At 49.1% G+C, this 16,934-nt stretch overlaps 1 protein-coding gene across 3 annotated transcripts; it reads left to right on the plus strand.

Annotated features, from left to right (window-relative positions):
• The first annotated feature begins 70 nt into the window (after positions 1-70).
• SENP1 (SUMO specific peptidase 1) lies at positions 71-14,790 on the plus strand. Of its 3 annotated transcripts, none has more exons than XM_049818840.1 (16): positions 71-178; positions 426-696; positions 1,448-1,520; positions 1,636-1,795; positions 2,812-2,971; positions 3,294-3,397; positions 3,475-3,722; positions 3,905-3,959; positions 4,296-4,334; positions 4,427-4,511; positions 4,803-4,955; positions 5,194-5,325; positions 5,795-5,998; positions 6,903-6,982; positions 12,542-12,626; positions 13,032-14,790. In XM_049818840.1, the coding sequence occupies exons 2-16, from the start codon at positions 583-585 to the stop codon at positions 13,236-13,238; spliced, it is 1,899 nt and encodes a 632-aa protein (XP_049674797.1). In that variant the 5' UTR covers positions 71-178; positions 426-582; the 3' UTR covers positions 13,239-14,790. The 3 variants fall into 3 exon arrangements, 2 of the variants coding, with proteins under 2 accessions (XP_049674797.1, XP_049674796.1); XR_007508331.1 differs by lacking the exon at positions 71-178 and adding an exon at positions 8,683-8,750 and having other exon boundaries at positions 517-696; positions 13,032-13,067; XM_049818839.1 differs by lacking the exon at positions 71-178 and having other exon boundaries at positions 517-696; positions 13,032-13,127; positions 13,755-14,790.
• The last annotated feature ends 2,144 nt before the right edge of the window (positions 14,791-16,934 follow it).

Below are 16,934 nucleotides of genomic sequence, written 5' to 3' on the forward strand. Positions count from 1 at the left end.
CTCCAGCCCAGCTCGGGCCGCGCCCCTCCCCACCGCCTCTCTCTGTCTCTCTCTCTCTTAGCGTCACTTCCGGCGCCGCCGTGCCCGGCGTCGAGTTCCGCTTCCGTCCGCCTCGTTGCCGGCAGCCGCTACCGAGCCCGGGAAAGGCGCGCGCGCTCTCGGGACGCTTCCGCTTCCGGTACGGCGGCCGGGTCGGTGCGGGGGGGGGGGGCGGGTAGCGGTGGGCCTCAGCCTCGGCCTGCCCCGGCCGGCGGCTCCGGGCCGGCGGTACCGCCACAGGGGTAAACGGCGGGAGGCCTCGACCGGTACCGCCAGCCGCTCCCTCGGCCCGGCGGGATCCCCGGGGCCGCCACCAGCCCGTCTCGGGCACTGACCGGTGGGGCCGTGCCTTTCCCTGACGTTTTTCTCGTTATCTTTGTTTTCAGAAGGAAAATCGGGGAAAATCGGAGTCGTCTGCGCCCGTCCGCCGCTCTCTTGAGCCGGCCCGGCCCCTCGGGAGAGAGACTGCTTCGCCGCTTCTCCTCAGCCGTCTCCGGGGGGGCTGACGGGGGCTCTTCTTCCTCAGATGCGGCGGCGGAGCCCATGAGGATGGAGGCCCGGGACGCAGCGCGGGCCAACCACGGCTCCGTATTCAAGGCCTTTCCCCTGTCCTCGAGAGCCGGCCTGCGGGATCCGCTCTCCCAGCCGGACAGCAAGGTGCGGAGGCCGGCTGATCCTTGCCTGCGCTCCCCGGGCCCCGGCGTTGCTGCGGCGAGCTCCCCCCGATCGCTGCCTGGGGGGGCACATGTGGTTTTGGGGGCTAGCGGCTTCTCTGGCCCCCTTTCGCCCTTCCTTTGGTGTCCCTGTGGGTCAGAGGCGCCCGTGGGCAGGGTCTCTCTGCGCAGCATCCCCCGAGCCTTGAGTTCAAAACCTCCAGGTGGTTTTGATAGCCCCATCTCGGTAATGCCCAGCACTTCTGCACTGCGAGAGCCCCGCTTGCGCTGTTAAGTTACTGGCGAGCGTATAAAATGGAAATCATGCGTGGAATCTGCCTGTGGATGGTAAACCCGCGCGTGGGTGTGCTCGGCTTACGGCCTCGGCAAGTGCGTGCACGTATCTTGACGCTGCAGTTGTGTCTCGACGAGTTGCCAGCGTTGCTGTGAAGCTGATAATTTTTGCCCTGTAACAAGATGAAATCAGCGTTTGGTTTTTCTCTCATTAAAACTGCCATCACACCGGCAGAGTGGATTTTAGGAGAGGACGGGAGAGCGAGTGACACTTTGGCTGCATTGTCAGACCAGCACCGGTGTGTTATTACACCAGTCTGCTTCAGTAATCGCTAATTTATAACGATGTGATTGGGGAGGAGCTGTAATGTGTCGCGTCCCACCTTGTAGTTTTACTGCACCTGGGGTTTAAGATTGAGCTATGCTTTCTTCTAACAAAAAGCTGCGATCTTCTCACACAGTTTTTACCCAACAAGATCAGTGGTTTCGCTTGCCCCGCTGGAAATGCATCCTGTGCTCTCAATTACAGCCCAGGTAAGACATTGTTTTCTGCCCTGGAGTGTCAGTTTTTTGGCTGTTCCCTCTCCTAAGCAGCTTGGGGAGGAATATGTGGCACTTTACTGACTGCTGCCATGTTTCTCGCCTGCAGAAGTCCCCTGCCCCGAGAGCTACCGGGCAGTGGGGGAGCCTCGAGCCTTTGGCTCCAGCGCCAACGGGCAGTGGAGGGGCTTGATTCCCCCTCTGGGGTCCGTGCCACAGAAGCCGAGGGTGAGCCGAGGCTCTTACCTTGAAGCTCGCAAAAACCCCAGGTGCGTACAGATCCCCTCCACTTTTAACCCTCCCCGCAGAGCCCTGTGGGAGGTTCAGGTGGGAATTTTACCCATACAAGCCACTGGTATCGATACAGAGCGAATTCAGGGTGGAAATAATTGCATGGGTCAAGGTTGGCCGTGTCTGTAGGTACCTTTTGGTGTTTATAACCTCCCCGTGGCAAAGACAAAGGTTGTGAGCACTGGTTTTGAGAGTAGAAGTAGCACACAGCCTGGAGGAACCTGTCTCTTATAGAAGCTAGTGGTGTAACAGACCCGTTTTGAGTGTATCGGTGTATTGTGATGGGAACGGGAACATCGTTGCACCGCTGGGAAATTGGGGGAGAAATAACACGTCATTGTTTTGTGATGAAAATGTGCTGGTTAGTGTCTGCAGTGCTAGGTGCAGGAGCTATTTTTGCAGCTGGTATAAAGTCATGTAGCTTCAGACTTTTCCAGATCGGGTCAAGTCTATTGCTCCTGAAGATCCCCATAGTGGCCAGCATTTGTTTGCAAATAGGGAAAATTTATTTCAATGGGAGAAATGCCAAATTGACCCATGTGTTTTTTTCATGGGCTGTTGGGTGAGCCTGAGGGTGGGAGTGGGGAGAAGCAAGGTGAGGGAGGGGATCTGCCCTTACCGATAAATAAAAATGCCGAGATTGGTGTCTCCATTCGAGCTTCAGCCATTTTGTGGTGCATGGATGGAAGCAGGAGCTGGTGGATCTGGCGGGAAGGTCTGGCCGGGGGTTTCCAGGCTGTGGCTCCTCGGCCTCGCAGTGCCACCTGGTGGCATCTGTTTGGCCGCACAGGCCTCAGGAGTGGTTTCAGATCAAGCTGATGGAGAGCCAGACTTCAGCTTTGAGATGGTTCTTAAAATGCAAATAAAATACCAATTTCTGATCACGGTTAGGTAGCCTGGTTCTTGGCAGGGTTTGGGGATGGGGGAGAATGAGATTACGGGTTAAAGCAAGCATAAAGTCCAATAAAAGTGGGTTTTATTTCTCTCCTCACAGTGGGATGTCCAACAGTTTTGTAGGAAAATCAAACCACCATTGCCATGCATCAGCTTTTCCAATCAAACCCGCTCAGAGTCCTTCCTGGAGTGGTCCATGTCGCCGCAGCCTGCTTAGCCCCAAGAAGACTCCCCGACGGTTCATCAGCACTGCGGAAGAGGTAAAGAAAAGGCTGGGAGACCGTTTAGTGGGTGGATTTTTCTGAGGACATCTCTTTTGGGCACCATGAAGTGCTTGAGGTGGCTCTGACTGACGGTCTTGTGCTGGATTTGCTCCTTCTGCCAGGCAGAAGCTGGCTTCAGCTCTGCTCACATTCAGACTTCAACTGCGGTTGGTCTGATCAAGGCTGATGGCTGAACTCTTGAAGACCCCTGGATGTGCTTCCACCAATTAAATCTCTACTTCCATGTGTTTCTGCTTGCTATTCAGAGTGTCTTTGTTGAAATCATGTTGGCTAGATGTATCTGGTTGTTTCCCTGCAGACTGTTCGAGAGGAAGAGCGAGAGATCTACAGGCAGTTGCTTCAGATGGTCACAGGAAAACAATTTTCTACGTCCAAGTCCTCTTCATTATTCCCCTTTCATCTGTGAGTATGTAAAATCCTCTTCCTCAGCTGACAGCGCCACATGTATTCGCTGGGAGCTTACTTTCTGTTGTTCCTAGGTCCAGGTGTTCAAATTCCAGCAAAACCATAGTGAAAGAAACTCCCAGCAAGAACTCAAAGCTGTTTGAAGCTCACAGCGTTGCACCAGCCAGTTCAGCGACCAGCATCCTCAGAGCACAGGAGCAGCCATCACACAAACCGTCTCTCTACTCCACCCCCAGCTATCCCTCCAATATCTTTGAGTCCAGTAACTCCACAGCCCAGCATCAGCAAGAAAATCTACCAGCATCTAACACACAGTCTGAAGGTAAAAAAAATCCCAACCAACAACCAAACCCAAAATGAAACCTCAAAACCTGGTAATCAACTTAAATGTATGTGGCAAACACGCTTTTTCCCTCCCCCTCTGTATTTGGACTCCTGCAGCAGTTGTGGAAATGGGTAGTAATTATGGAATGTTGTTATCCTCACAAACTTTACGTTCTTTAGGGTCGGACTCTGTCATTTTGCTCAAGGTAAAGGATTCCAGAACGCCAGCACCAAGGTAAGAGGCTGTGAAATGGTGTCTGAATGAAAGGGTGGGTTACACTAGCTTTTTTAATTCCACAGAGAGGTGAGAATGCAGAGTAGGAGGTAACCAGTGGCTTTCTGAATGTCTCGTGAAGACAGAGCAGTTTGCTGTAGTTACAGGAACTTGAGTGTGATGCATCAAACCTCTTTCTTGAGACCTGGCTGCAAATCATTGGCAGATCTGTCTGTAGCTCTTACTATCGCTTTAGCAGTAGGGCGGTCCTCAGATAATACTTACAAATCACTTCTCAGGCAATTACTTTCCATGTGAAGGAGGACGCTTACACCTGTCCTTTCTTCCCCTTTCTAGCCTCCCATTCTTCCAGGCAGAACTGTGGATCAAAGAATTGTAAGTACATGTTTCCTGCTGTGTTTTCTTGTCATGAGTGTTTGTGTGTAGAAATAAAACACTGATTTGTTCACATAAACTGTGCTTTTCAGGACCAGCGTCTATGACTCACGAGCTCGGGAGAGGTGGCGGCAAATTGAAGAGCAGAAAGCACTGGCCTTGCAGCTGCAAAGCCAGGTAACAGAGAGCAGTTACTGAAAGAACAGTCTTTGCAAGTCCAAATGTTAAACCAATAGAAAGCAAATTGGAAATGGAAAAATGACAAAAATCTTCTCCTTTGGAGTCTGGTGTCTTTGTTCTTTCCCCTTCCCATGGCAGAGCTTTTGGTAGTGCCATGGCCGGGATAAATGCTCACCCTCCATGTCTCTTTCTGCATCTCCTGGAACAATGGGCCCCATGTAGCTCCCTCGCAAGCCCTGGGGAGGTGACTCCTTTGGACACCACCTAATTTAAAGGTCTCTCCTTCAGCGGTTGCAGGAACAAGAACACTCAGTGCAGGATCTGGTGGATTTAAATCTTCGAGTACCCCTTGAGAAGGAAATCCCTGTCACGGTGGTCCCAGAAGAGAAAGAAGATGCTAAGTCAGCTGACGGTGAAGAGGAGTTCCCTGAAATCACTGAGGTAAGTCTGCTTGGATCTAGTGTACACGTACAGGTGCTTGTGTGCATAAAAGATCTAAATATGAATGTGATTTCCTGATATCTGCGCATGGAAACAGGTAGCTGTTCCCTTTTGCCATGTACATTTTGTAGCAAGTTTATCCTTCAAGGAGCAAAGAATAAACCTGGGTTTGAATCTAGTCTTTGTGACGGGAATAGCAGGAACTCTCCCTCTAATGCTGTCTGTGTCCTCTCTGTAGGAAATGGAAAAAGAAATAAAGAACGTATTCCGAGGTGGGAACCAGGATGAGGTCCTCAGTGAAGCTTTTCGGTTAACAATCACTCGAAAAGACATTCAGACCCTCAATAATCTGAACTGGCTCAATGATGAGGTGAGGCATCTACCTTGGACTGTTAAGACATTTTTCTTTGGCAATTTAAAGTAGGTTGAAGTGAACAAATGTGTCTGCCTTCTCCATGCTGAAAGAGGTCAGAGAGTGAGTAGTAGGTGTGGGCTGTGGTTCACGCTCTGGAGCAGTTTATCTGTGGGGAAACCCCTGTGTAGACCAGGCACTTGAAGAAATAATAATAATACTGGGAGGAGTGGGACTGCTCATGGACATGATCAGGGGAAAAAAAAAATAATTAAATCTTAAATGTAGAAGATGGCTTTCCAAAGTCTTTCTGGATTTTTTGAAGGTTTTAAGGCTGTTGAGCTGTTGTAAATCCCCCCGGGGACAGGTCTTCAGAGGGGCAGGTGGAGGCAAAAACAATTTCTTACCTAATTTTGCACAGAGACAGAGCACCTTATGCAGAAGTGTCAACACTCTTAACATGTCCTGGATGCTTTTTCTTTCCCAGATAATTAATTTCTACATGAATTTGCTGATGGAGCGGAGCAAAGAGAAGGGTTTGCCGGCAGTTCATGCGTTCAATACTTTCTTCTTTACCAAATTAAAAACAGCAGGGTACCAAGCCGTGAAACGGTGGACTAAAAAAGTGGATATCTTCTCTGTGGATCTCCTGTTGGTGCCTATTCATCTGGGAGTGCACTGGTGCCTAGCAGTGAGTCCTTTAGTTATTCACAGTAGAGCATAACTGGAGCAGGTCGTCCTATAATTTCACCTGTGGTTGAGGCTAAAATTTCATGGCTCTTAAGCGATGCAGTTGTCAGGTGTTTGTGCATGGAGGGGGGAAATTTGTGTTTGTGGCTAAAATCAAATTCTAGAGTGAGTAAAAAGATAGCTGCAACTTGCTGGTGCATTTCTAGTCTTTAAAGAAAAAATAGACAGCTGCGAAGGTCACGTTAGGCTAGCTTATTCTCCGGAGAAAGATCTCATTTCCACATTCCCACAAACTCACCTTTAGAGATATTGCCACAGGATTGTTTTAGAGAGATTTAGATGACAGATACTGCGCAGCTTTCTCTACCTCCTGCCCCTGATTTGTTTCGTCCCTTCTCTTGGCTGCTGGCACCTGTGCAGTAAGAGATTGCGCGTGGCCTTTAAGCCTGCGTCAGCCTCCTTAGCTCGAACCTCCTTCTCGGATTGTTAAGCTGCCCGGAAAGGCGGTGCTCACGCGGGTGGGCGGTGGTGTGGAAATGGGGCATGGGGCCCCAGAAAAACCACCTGGGGGACTCATGTATTGAACTGCTTAGTTATGCACACGTCAGGTGGAGCAAAGCCTCTGTAAACTTATCTGTCTGTGGCTTTAACAATAAGGATAACAGAGTGCTCTTGTGTTTTACTGGGGTGCTCTGAGGAGAGCCTGATTTAGAGATTCAAGTGCTTAAATAACACAGCAGCAAGGGGGGGTTTTGGGGAGGGCTGTACCAAGGGTGTTAGAAGTTCTCTGAAATCCTTCTCTGCTGTGAAATGGTCTAAACTTCTTTCTGTTGGCAGAGCGTGCGTCCTGGCGAAGCGATGAGCTCCTTGTGTTGAGCGTTATTAATGAATCTCTCTTCGTGTAGGTTGTAGACTTCAGGAAAAAAACCATCACCTATTATGACTCCATGGGTGGAATAAACAGTGAAGCCTGCAGGATACTGTTGTGAGTAACACTTACTTGAGTTGTGCCTGTTTCAAAATCAGACAGCTTCTTATCTTGTTCTGGAAGCAACAACCCTTACATGGGGACAGTCCCTTTCTGGGTCCTGAAAGGAGGATTCAGAGGAACATCCTGGTTTTCGTGCTTTGTGTTTCACCATGCGTTGCTGACACAGTCCACGCTTACAAAGCTGGTCTGCGAGAGAGTCCTGTGCTGATGGCTTGTCTTCATCTCTTCCCAGAAGATTTGTCAGTGAGACTGGTGTTACCTTTGTGGGTATAGACAGGTTTCAGACCCGTTCTGTTAAGGACATCAGGCTTTACCAGTCTTACAGTCATCTTGAGCATCATCTTTAGGAGGAAAATGGCTTCTTGGACCCTGAGGGATAGGGGTCCTTCCCTTGTCCTGCAGCCGCTTGAAGAAATAGCATCTCCTGGCCCCTTCCTCCAGGTGCGAGCTGCTTCTGCCTGTGGCAAAGATCACCTCAGTAGCGTGGCCCTTTGTTTTGAGAGGGAGATTCTGAAGAGTGCGATGGTATACATAGGGTGCGGGAGCTTCTCTTGCATCAGGCTGTGGATAAAGGTTTGCACAGATCTCTTCTGTACTGAGTTCCAGCAAGGTGTTACGTGCCGTACCATGCCCCCAAACCAGAGCTGGGTGAAAGTTGTTCTTCCTGGGTTCAGACTGCAGAGGAGATCTTGGTTTTCCCATCCTGAGGGGTGCTCCAGGAGGGAGCGGAGCTGGCTGTCTACTCTGAGCCCTTGTAGAAGAGAGGTGTTTGCATGTAAAATCCAGAACTGTTTTCCCATATTTGGAAGCTGCTCCTGAACGGAGTGCAATTAAAAATGAGCTACTCTCTGGGCAGGGGTGAAAAAAACCCCCTCTTTTTGAAGGTCCGTAGTCACGTAGGGCTGTCAGGCTTGATACAAATCAGATTGCAAAGTGATTTATGAAACACAGTCACCAGCTCCTCTGTCGTTCCGATGTTGACCCTGGGTCGGCCGTCGGTTCTGTTTCTCGTCTCAGCTTCGCTCCAACGCCGACTTGGGAATCTGATCCTGAGTCTTCTGGCATGAGATTGAGTATGTCAGCGGAGGCGTCACTCATTCAGTCAAGGAATGTGAATAATGATAAAGACAGACAGCAGACAAATGCCATTTCCAGTCCGTTTAGCACCTTCGTTTTCCAGTTCAGGTGCTTTGCAGTGTGTGTGCACTGGGTTCACTTAAATAACTGTAAAAATAGCCGTTTCCCTTTTCCACACTGTTCTGTTATGTTGGCCTAAAGGGAGGAAAGGGAAAGGAAGAGTATAAAATCTTTGGAAATGGCTCAGGGCAGCATCTCTTAGCTTCGCAGTGTGGCTTCTGTCTCTGAGTTCAAGAATGGTGCAAGCAGAGCTGGCCTGCCTTAGGGCAGGGATGGTCTGGGTGAAATCAGTTCCTTTAAGCCTGAATCTGTTTGATTCCAAGGAAGAAGGCATGGATGTCTGGTGAAGTGAAGCACCTGGGAGGTGAGAGGGGGACCCAGGAGTCCTGCCCATGGTTCATTTAGGGGTCTGGGACGAGGAAGCAGGTCCCCAAACTGCTGGTAGAGAGTACCAGAGGATACAAAGTGCTTCGGCCATGCAGGGTGAGTGGTAGAGAGCCGGGATTTCAGGTCACTGTTGCCCTGGACGTAATTGTTTTCCCTCTGTTTCCTTTTAGGAGGCTTTTATTGGTTGAATGCAGTGGGAGGATCACACCGGGAAGAAGGGACGGAGGTCCTATTCATGGTTAGTGACCCTTTCATGCTTTCAATCTTTAGAGCTTCCTAAAGGTGGTGAGTGTTGTACCATTAGCCAGACTTTACAGAGGAGGGAAACTGAGGCACAGGGAAGGTAACTGATTAAATACAAGGGCCACGTGGCCAGACTAGGAATGAGTAGGGACCACAGATGGTCATGGTTTGGTGGCTGCTGTGCTTTGTTTCAGCATCTGGGCTTTCATGCAACTTGAGTGTGAGACCTGGAGAGGGTTTTAAGAAAGCTGCCTCTGTTTTTGGGGGGGTTCTGCTTGGGAAACACAGTGCTCGGTATCTCAGCTGTGCTGAAAGGGTCTGTGTTTTGGAGCAGACATAAACCAGCCTGTTAAAATTAGTTAAAAACTTGATTCTAGTGTACCAAGGCTGGAGGAAATCTTAGCGGATAGAGTGCACAAAGCGACTCATGCCTGTGAAATCTTCTTATCTCCTGCTAGCAGCACTGCTTGAAATGCTTACCTTTGCATGCCCTTTACTTCAAGGCTCTTGGACATTTAGCAGTATGTTGTGGAGTTGATTTCAACAATTCCCTAAGGCACCTGGTCAGGCTTTTGTGTGTGTGTGTAAGCACTGTAGAGGGCAAAAATCCATTTTCAGATTTAGGAAAATGAGATTAAAAGCCTGCAGTATTTGATGGGGCATCTCGGGCATGTTGGGTTTTGATTTGGCTTGTAATTCTGCTTAAAAATTCTGTGTCAAGGTTTTTCTCCTCGAGGTCCTGACAAAGTTCATTAAATAAGTTCTGCCTCCCAAAGTTGTCACACGATTTGAAGTCAAGGCATTTTCTTTCAGTCCCCTCCTAAAAAGGTGTTTCAGGCTGTTTCCTAGGCAGGACCGATGCTGTATTTCTTACATGATGTGTCTGATGTTCACTGATCTGTGTGTGCAAGCTAGATTGCTGGAGGCTGCTTTTAGGAAACCACACAGGTGATGGTCACAGTTAATGTGAACTGTGCATAGTGGGTTATTTCCTCACTCTTCTAGAAGACAGCTCAGAATTTCCTGGCTGCTGTGCATGTGTCAGCATTGCAGCTGTGGCTTGTGGTAGTTGCAGATAAAACTGGATGTGCTGAAGCCACCTGATTGCTTTATTTGCTGAATCTCCAGCACCATTTAAACTTCACTGGTTTCTTCCCTGTCTGCGAGACGAGTCTCGCACTTGGATCCTCTCTCCGCCCCCACTCCATATGTGCAGACTCGGTCCACGTGGAGACGTTGCTTGAAGGCTCGTCCCGGTTCCTCGTGTGATGCATCCTTTTATTTATCTGCACAGCCTCTCTCTCTGTCTTTAATGTGCAGAACAGAGTGGGCCGTGTGCTGCTGCTCTTTTTTTAGCTGAGGATTCAAGTGGGTTCTGTAGTAGGCAGTAATTGCCAGGATTTTTTTTTTAGTGCAATTGAAATGAGGCTGTTAATTAATTAATGTTTTCACTGTGTTTTTATTGTGATGCAGATAGTCTACTCCCTTCTTCCCGCCACCGTGCTGGAGGATCAGTTCACCCTTATTTTGAACTTGTTGCAAGGATTTTCTTCATCCATCCATTAGGTTTTATTTTTGGAGATGAGATATGGAGACTTCTCATGCTCAGTGAAAGGTTTTTTTTTTTGTTGTTTTTTTTTCCTGAGATTTACCCCCTGCTGATCTTGTCTTGTCCAAACTGCAGCCAAGTCAAAGCAGCCAAGCAGAGAGCTTCCCAAGAGCAATTACAGCAGTTGCTGGCAGCCAGCAGACCCTGTGCTGGGGAACTGGGCTGGGAGTGTGTGTCCAGCTAATGAAGGCTGATAGAAAATGCTTGTCTGGACCTGATCTGGTCTTGAGGGACTGCCAGGAGGGAGACTTCCCTCCTTGACACTCTTAGATCCAGCAAAACTTATTTCTGGCTGCTTTCTAGGGATTCCGTCGCTAGGCTGGGGCTGTCTCCATGTCCAGAGGCAGCTGGGTGGTTCTGCTGCCACTTTGAGTACTTGGTTCAGTGGCCCCTGGGTGTTTCAGGGACTCCTCAGCCCAGGAGAGTTTTCTTGAACAGTTTTTTAAAGTTATGACAGAGAAAAGTTCCGACTGGCACCAAGACACCAAGTGTGACCCTACATCTTTTGACCTTGTCTGCGGGTTGCATCACCCCCTTCTCCCATCGCATTTTGGCGTTTACTAACAGCAAGATGCGATTTAGCCAAGTCTTTGTGGATCAGATTTCTGAAAGATGGCACATCTCTCCGCGTTGGCGGCCAAACCTGCCTCCCTCTCTGCGCCAGATGCTCTCTTGACCCCTCCGTTCGAGCCAGCAGCATCTAATCCATTGCTTTTCCTTTCCAAACTTTCTGATCACAGCCATGACAGTGAGAAGGCTCCTCAGGCTTTTTTGAGAAGATGCCAAATGTGCAGGAGATGGTTTCTGTAGATCTTCCAAGTCCTTTTGGTAACCAAGATGAGCAAAAGGTTTCTGCAAAGCTGAGTATCACTTAATGATGTTGGCAGCCAACAGAGAGGGGCTTCTTTACCGCCATTAAGAATGTCTTGGGCCTATGTCCCTGTCTCCTTGGGCTCCGTCTAGTCTACCTTTATGTCTGTGTCCTTCCTGAGCTCCCTTTCCATACTTCTCAGTGAAGGGAATGGTTCACGGTGTTCATGTCTGCAAAGCAGAGTACCTGGCAGTTGCTTGGGCATGCTTTGGGCATGGTCTTGGTAGAGTTTCTAAACTTTTTCAAGGAGGCAGGAAAACCCCCCTAATTTTCTATTCTTCCAGTGGTATAATTTAGGCCAAACTGGTGGAAGCCTCTTTGGGCAGAGGAGATGGGCCAGTACCTGTGAGCTTTCCTTGTTCTCCAGTTCTAGGAACTGGAATGGGACTGGCTCTGCAGCTCTTCTCCCTCTGCTGAAGGCTTGTGAAAGGTATTTGACATCCCACACCTGCCATGGCTGGCTCCTTCTCCCACTTTTGCTCCCTGGTTGACTCAATCCCTATAAAAGCATCTCGGAGAGGACTGGTGTGGCTTTTCCCAGGGCTGCCTCCCCTCCATCCCCAAGCGTCGGACCTTATTTGAGAAAAAACAGGTCATCTTCCCTAGTTTGCGTCTCCTTGAAAGCACTTGCCATCTCTCTTCTGCTGTGGTAAGAAGAAATCAAATTGGGAGTGGAGGGGGAAACCTGGGAGAAGAGCTCCAGGAGAACACCCGCCAGCAAGCTGAACCCACCGCCGGCCTGGAGAGGAGCTTCGTGGTGGTGTTTTTGACGCTTTACACACAGGGTGATTGTTCCAGAGCTGCTGGGATGAAGTCAGGCTTGTGACAAATTTGCTGCTGTCTACCTTCCTGTTAAGTAAGATCCTCAAAAGACTAGAGGCACCAGTTCACAGGACACCATTGGAGACGGAGTTCAGGTCTCCAGTCTCCCATCAAGTAAAACACTCTGCTTGCAGGAGCCTGTTGAGGCAGCCCTGTGGCTGCTGAGCTTTTCTCTGCCATGAGTCACTCTCTGATGAATTAGATTTGTTCTCACTGGTTTATTTGTGGTTTTGACTCTGCTTGGCAGGTAGTTTTCTTGGATGAGTTTTTAAGTTCTGCTTGGTCCTTCTTTTGAACGCCTCAAAGCCCAGGTCTATAGAGCCCTTTTTAAAATGGCCAATACTGAGACAAAAATATTGGACTTCAATTTTGCATTAATTCTGCAAACACGGCAGAGGACATCTTGGGTAAACTGACATATAGTGTACTGGCTGGTTTCCCCTGTTCCCCTAAGTAAGCTTTCTTTTTTCTCTTATTCCTACAGGCAATACTTAAAACAGGAAAGTCTTGACAAGAAAAGGAAAGAGTTTGACACTAATGGCTGGTCGTTGCTGAGTAAGAAGAGTCAGGTAGGTTTGTGTAGTCAGAGGTTTGGAGAAGGGGTCTCTCTTGGTCCTCGCGTTTGTTCTTGAGCCAGAAGCACCGGACACGTTCTCGTGGTGACTCTAGGGGGTGAACAAATCCCAGATCTTCAGTGGCAGGCTGCTTTACTGCAGATTCCCAGCCAGCCCTACATGGAAGTAGGGAGGCTTTATTGAGGCAGGAGTGCCCCAGTGCCATCTTGATTCCTGCTGCCCACCCTCTTTTCTTCATCTCCCCTTGCTCACAGTGGCATTCGCCCATCCGTGCAGAGCTGCCTTGTCAGGTCTCATTTGAGAGAGGTCCTGCACTGGGATCTCTTCATCCTTAGAAGTGAGTGTGTGGGGGCTGGCTCCTCTGGAACTGACATTTGGTTTTGTGTACTTCCACTACAGGAGATCCCACAGCAGATGAATGGCAGCGACTGCGGGATGTTTGCCTGCAAATACGCTGACTGCATTACCAAAGACAAGCCCATCAACTTCACTCAGGTAAACCCCACCCTGGCATGCCCCTTTTCTTGGGGAGACAGGCATGTGGCACCTACTTCTGCATATTCTGATTTTTCCAAATGCCCTTTGCCTCCTTCTCTGTGGGTTTAAAGTGCCCCCAGTGTGCGTGGGGATTGTACCACTGCTCCTTGGAGTAGAGCTGACACAAGGCACTGGGGCAAATTTGTTCCTCTAAAGCCATCCTCGGTTCTTTTGTTGTACCCAAATCCATGCTGTTGTACCCAAATCCTTGGGGCATGTCACCAATGCAGCTGGGGAAAGCTCACAAACCCATAATGGGACCCACTCACAATGGTAATGAAAGTGGGGTGTTGTGGCCAGAATCCCAGAGAACTTCAGTGTTAGTTAACATTGTTGGCCTCTGTGGAATATACCATGTGTGAATATTTTACTTCTAATTATTAGAGAATATCATCAGAGTTACATTATTACCTAGATCTCATCCACTGTCCTGTTTTCAATAATCAGAAAGTAAATTTTCCCGCAAGAAAGGCACCACTTAAAAAGCTGCACCCAGGAGAACGGCTGCTCAGTGCGTGGTCCAGCAGTGAAAGACATGCTGATGTATGTTTTCTCTCTCTTCTCTCTCTTTCCCCCCACCCAAAGCAACACATGCCCTATTTCCGAAAGCGAATGGCCTGGGAAATCCTTCATCGCAAGCTGTTATGATGATGTTGCGCCAAAAGCCGCTTCCTTGCGAGATTGTATCAGAAGTGCCCAGATTTGCCCTGCTCAGCAGCCTGAGCCGTGGCAGGTGTGGACCTGCCCAGGGCTTCAGTCAAAGACACAGCAAATGAACTCTGTATCATATTTTTGATAAACACCATTCACGGACCAATGCGCAATAGAAATGTTCAGAAGCACACTTGCCTTTTTTTTTTTTTTTTTTTTTTTTTTGTATTTCAAGACCTATTTTTACAAGCAATTTCAGGTGCTGAGACTTGAGGGGGCAGCTTTGGACATTCAAGGAACTTTTTATTTTTTTGCTTTTTGCAGCTCTTGCTGCCAGCTTTGCTGAGCTGATGGTGTGATGTGCGGTGGGGAGGCTGGATTTCAGGGGAGGGGAAGGCACTTACGTGGTTCTGGATGCTCTGTGCACTGGGAGAGCTGTAAGTCAAGTGGCCTATTTGGGGGTGGATGTAGGGAGGGTTTGCTTGTAGAGGAATGTTTTTGATGTGTCCTCTACTCCTGTATTATCACTCCTCTGTCCTCAAAGCCAGCATTTTCTCACCCATCCCAAACTCTGTCCCTGATCACCTATCCTAAGATTATAACCTGGCACGCTTGGTTCTCAGGACAGCCTGGCTGTGGGCTTCGGAGAGCCGGGCACGGGGCTGGAGGCAGGTCAGGCATCCCTCGAGGGTGGCAGGCAGGAGCTGGGGGATCTCTGAAAGTAACTTGTTTAACACCACTTTTGCAGAGTCATTTTTCTTCCCGAGGAATTGGTCTCCCAGTTCTTTAGCATCAACTGTTTACGGAAATTCAGGTACAAAACTGTAGAGTAGAGCTGATGCGCCATCGAATTGTTTTGTATATATTTCCAAACGTTTTTTCCGGAGTGTCAAAGAACAAAGTCTGCGTGTGCGTTGGGTTTGTTGGTTGTTTTTTTTTTTTTTTTTTTTTGTTGGGTTTTTTTTTTTTCCTGCCCTGGCTTTGCCTCCTCGCAGGAGCTGGGGCCGCGGCTTCTTGCCACCTTTGTCCTTGTGCGGAGGGCCCCAGCTGAGTGGAATGAATTGCTCCTCTCTCTCCGTGATATTTTGCACATGTTTTGCCTGGGGATGAAGGCTGACGCAAGGTCAAAGGTTGCATTGAAGGCAGGCACCGTAGTCAACTCGAGAAGTGCTTCCAAAGGTATCTGCGAGTATGTTCAGCGTGTGACTCCCAGGAGCCTTGAGGACGAGCTGCATCCCCATCTGTCACGGGGGAAGAAATAAAATATTCAGAAGCACTTAAACCCTTCCAAAAATGGGATTTTTGGGGATACCCTGATGCTTCTGAATATTTTACCCCCAGCGCCTCATTCCTCTGGGCTCCTTGGATGGTCTTGGATGGGGCTGTGCTGATGCTTTCAACTGTTTTAATTTATTCTCAAGTGCGATGTGGGAGGAAGCGGTGAGTGTTTGACAAGCTTCCCAAGCCGCTGAACCTGCTTCTTTTCTCTCGTGTACATAACCTTTTTAAGTATAAGTAAAGAATGAAATAATGTCCACTTTTGTATTTTTGTCTCCAGATAGGGAGGGATATTTTATACATTTTTCTCTACCTGTAAGCAGTAGTTTTGTACAAAATTTCTCCCTTTTCACCCCTTGCTCCCACCAGGTTGTGTTCTTTGTAGGCTGGTTTGTACCCCCTCTCTCTCCCCTCTGTGTGTTTTATACCAAGTTCATTTACTACCTTTTTCTATCTTTTACTGCAAGTAAAGATCTGAGGAAAAAAAAGAAGTAAGGTATCTTTTTTCTTTTTGTGCGCCTGTCATGATTCCCTGTTAAATAAAACGAACTGTGAGGTGCATCCCTGCACCAGGAGCTGGAGCGTCACTGTTAGTGAGCAGCCCTTGCTCAGGGAAGGCTATTTTGTGTAATTCACCCTCTAGTTAAAATAAATCACTCTCGGCAGGCTTGGGCACTCCCAATATGGAAGTCTTTTAGCCCAGTTTGGTGGAGGAAGGAGCCAGAGCTGTTGTGAGCTGGAGTTAAAAGGCCTTTACAGTTGTGCGCTGGGTGTTATTGCCCTTGATTTTTGCTCCTTTCTGGAGCTGGAGGTGGTGAGTTGGGAACGGGGATCCTGTCCCAGTAACCTGCTTTAGGGCTTTGTCCCTTCCCACCCCTGGGAAGGACCTTCCAGCCCCCGCCACCCTGCTCTGAACAGTAGTTCTGGGCTGAAAGAGCCCCTTACGATGTCCCAGGAACAAAATCAACAAGTCCCATGTTTTCCTTGGCTCCTGGCTCCCAAAAAAGCCAGGGAGAAAATGGCCCCGTCAAAGGCGGCTTGTGCCTCGCCTGTGCTGGGACCCTGAAGAGGCTCACACCTCCTCCCTGGCCGTGCGGCTCCCAGCCCTCTGCGGCTCCCAAAAATGCATTCAGCATTTATTCCTGCCCTTCTTTCTGGCTTATTAATAGAATAAATCATATTGCCCAGCCTGCCTGGTCGTCCCAGTCTGGGGATTTTCAGGTCATATTGACTTTTTCCTCCTTCCTGTATCCTTATTCCTAGACATGAGCAAGATTTTTGCCCGATATTTCCAAAGAGCCAGTTATTAGCGTCTCTGACATTCCTCACAAACACACACGTGGTTTCTGTAAATACTCACGTCGCTGTCTCCCACCCCAGGGCTCAATGCTCCATTCATCTGCTCCCAAAGCTGTGCCTAGAAGTCGGGAATTACCTGCCCTACTCTATGTACTAATGAGCTTTTATAGCTCGGATGCCTCCAGAAGCCCCTATGGCGTGATTTGCATCCGTCTCCCCCCCCGCCCCGAGGAGGGGGTTTGGTGGGGGCTTCTTGCAAAACCTTGTGGGTATCGGGGTGGATGCGAGGAGCAGCACTGCGGGATGGAGAGCCGGTGCTTCTCTGGATGCTGCTGCTCACTGCAGGAGTGTTCTGGAGCGACGCTCCCTGAACCGCTTCCACGTGAGAGCGTGGTTGTGCCTCTGCAAACGCACTGCCCAAAAACCTTTGCAGGTTACTGCTGAGAAGAACCGGGTTTGTTTCTTTTCTCCTGCAGGCGAGGTGGTCGTTTCTGCCCCAGGGACCCTTCTCCATCCTTCCCTCCTGCTCTAGGTGTC

This window comes from Accipiter gentilis, chromosome 16 (genome assembly GCF_929443795.1).
Source record: "Accipiter gentilis chromosome 16, bAccGen1.1, whole genome shotgun sequence".
Taxonomy (NCBI): Eukaryota; Metazoa; Chordata; class Aves; order Accipitriformes; family Accipitridae; genus Astur; species Astur gentilis.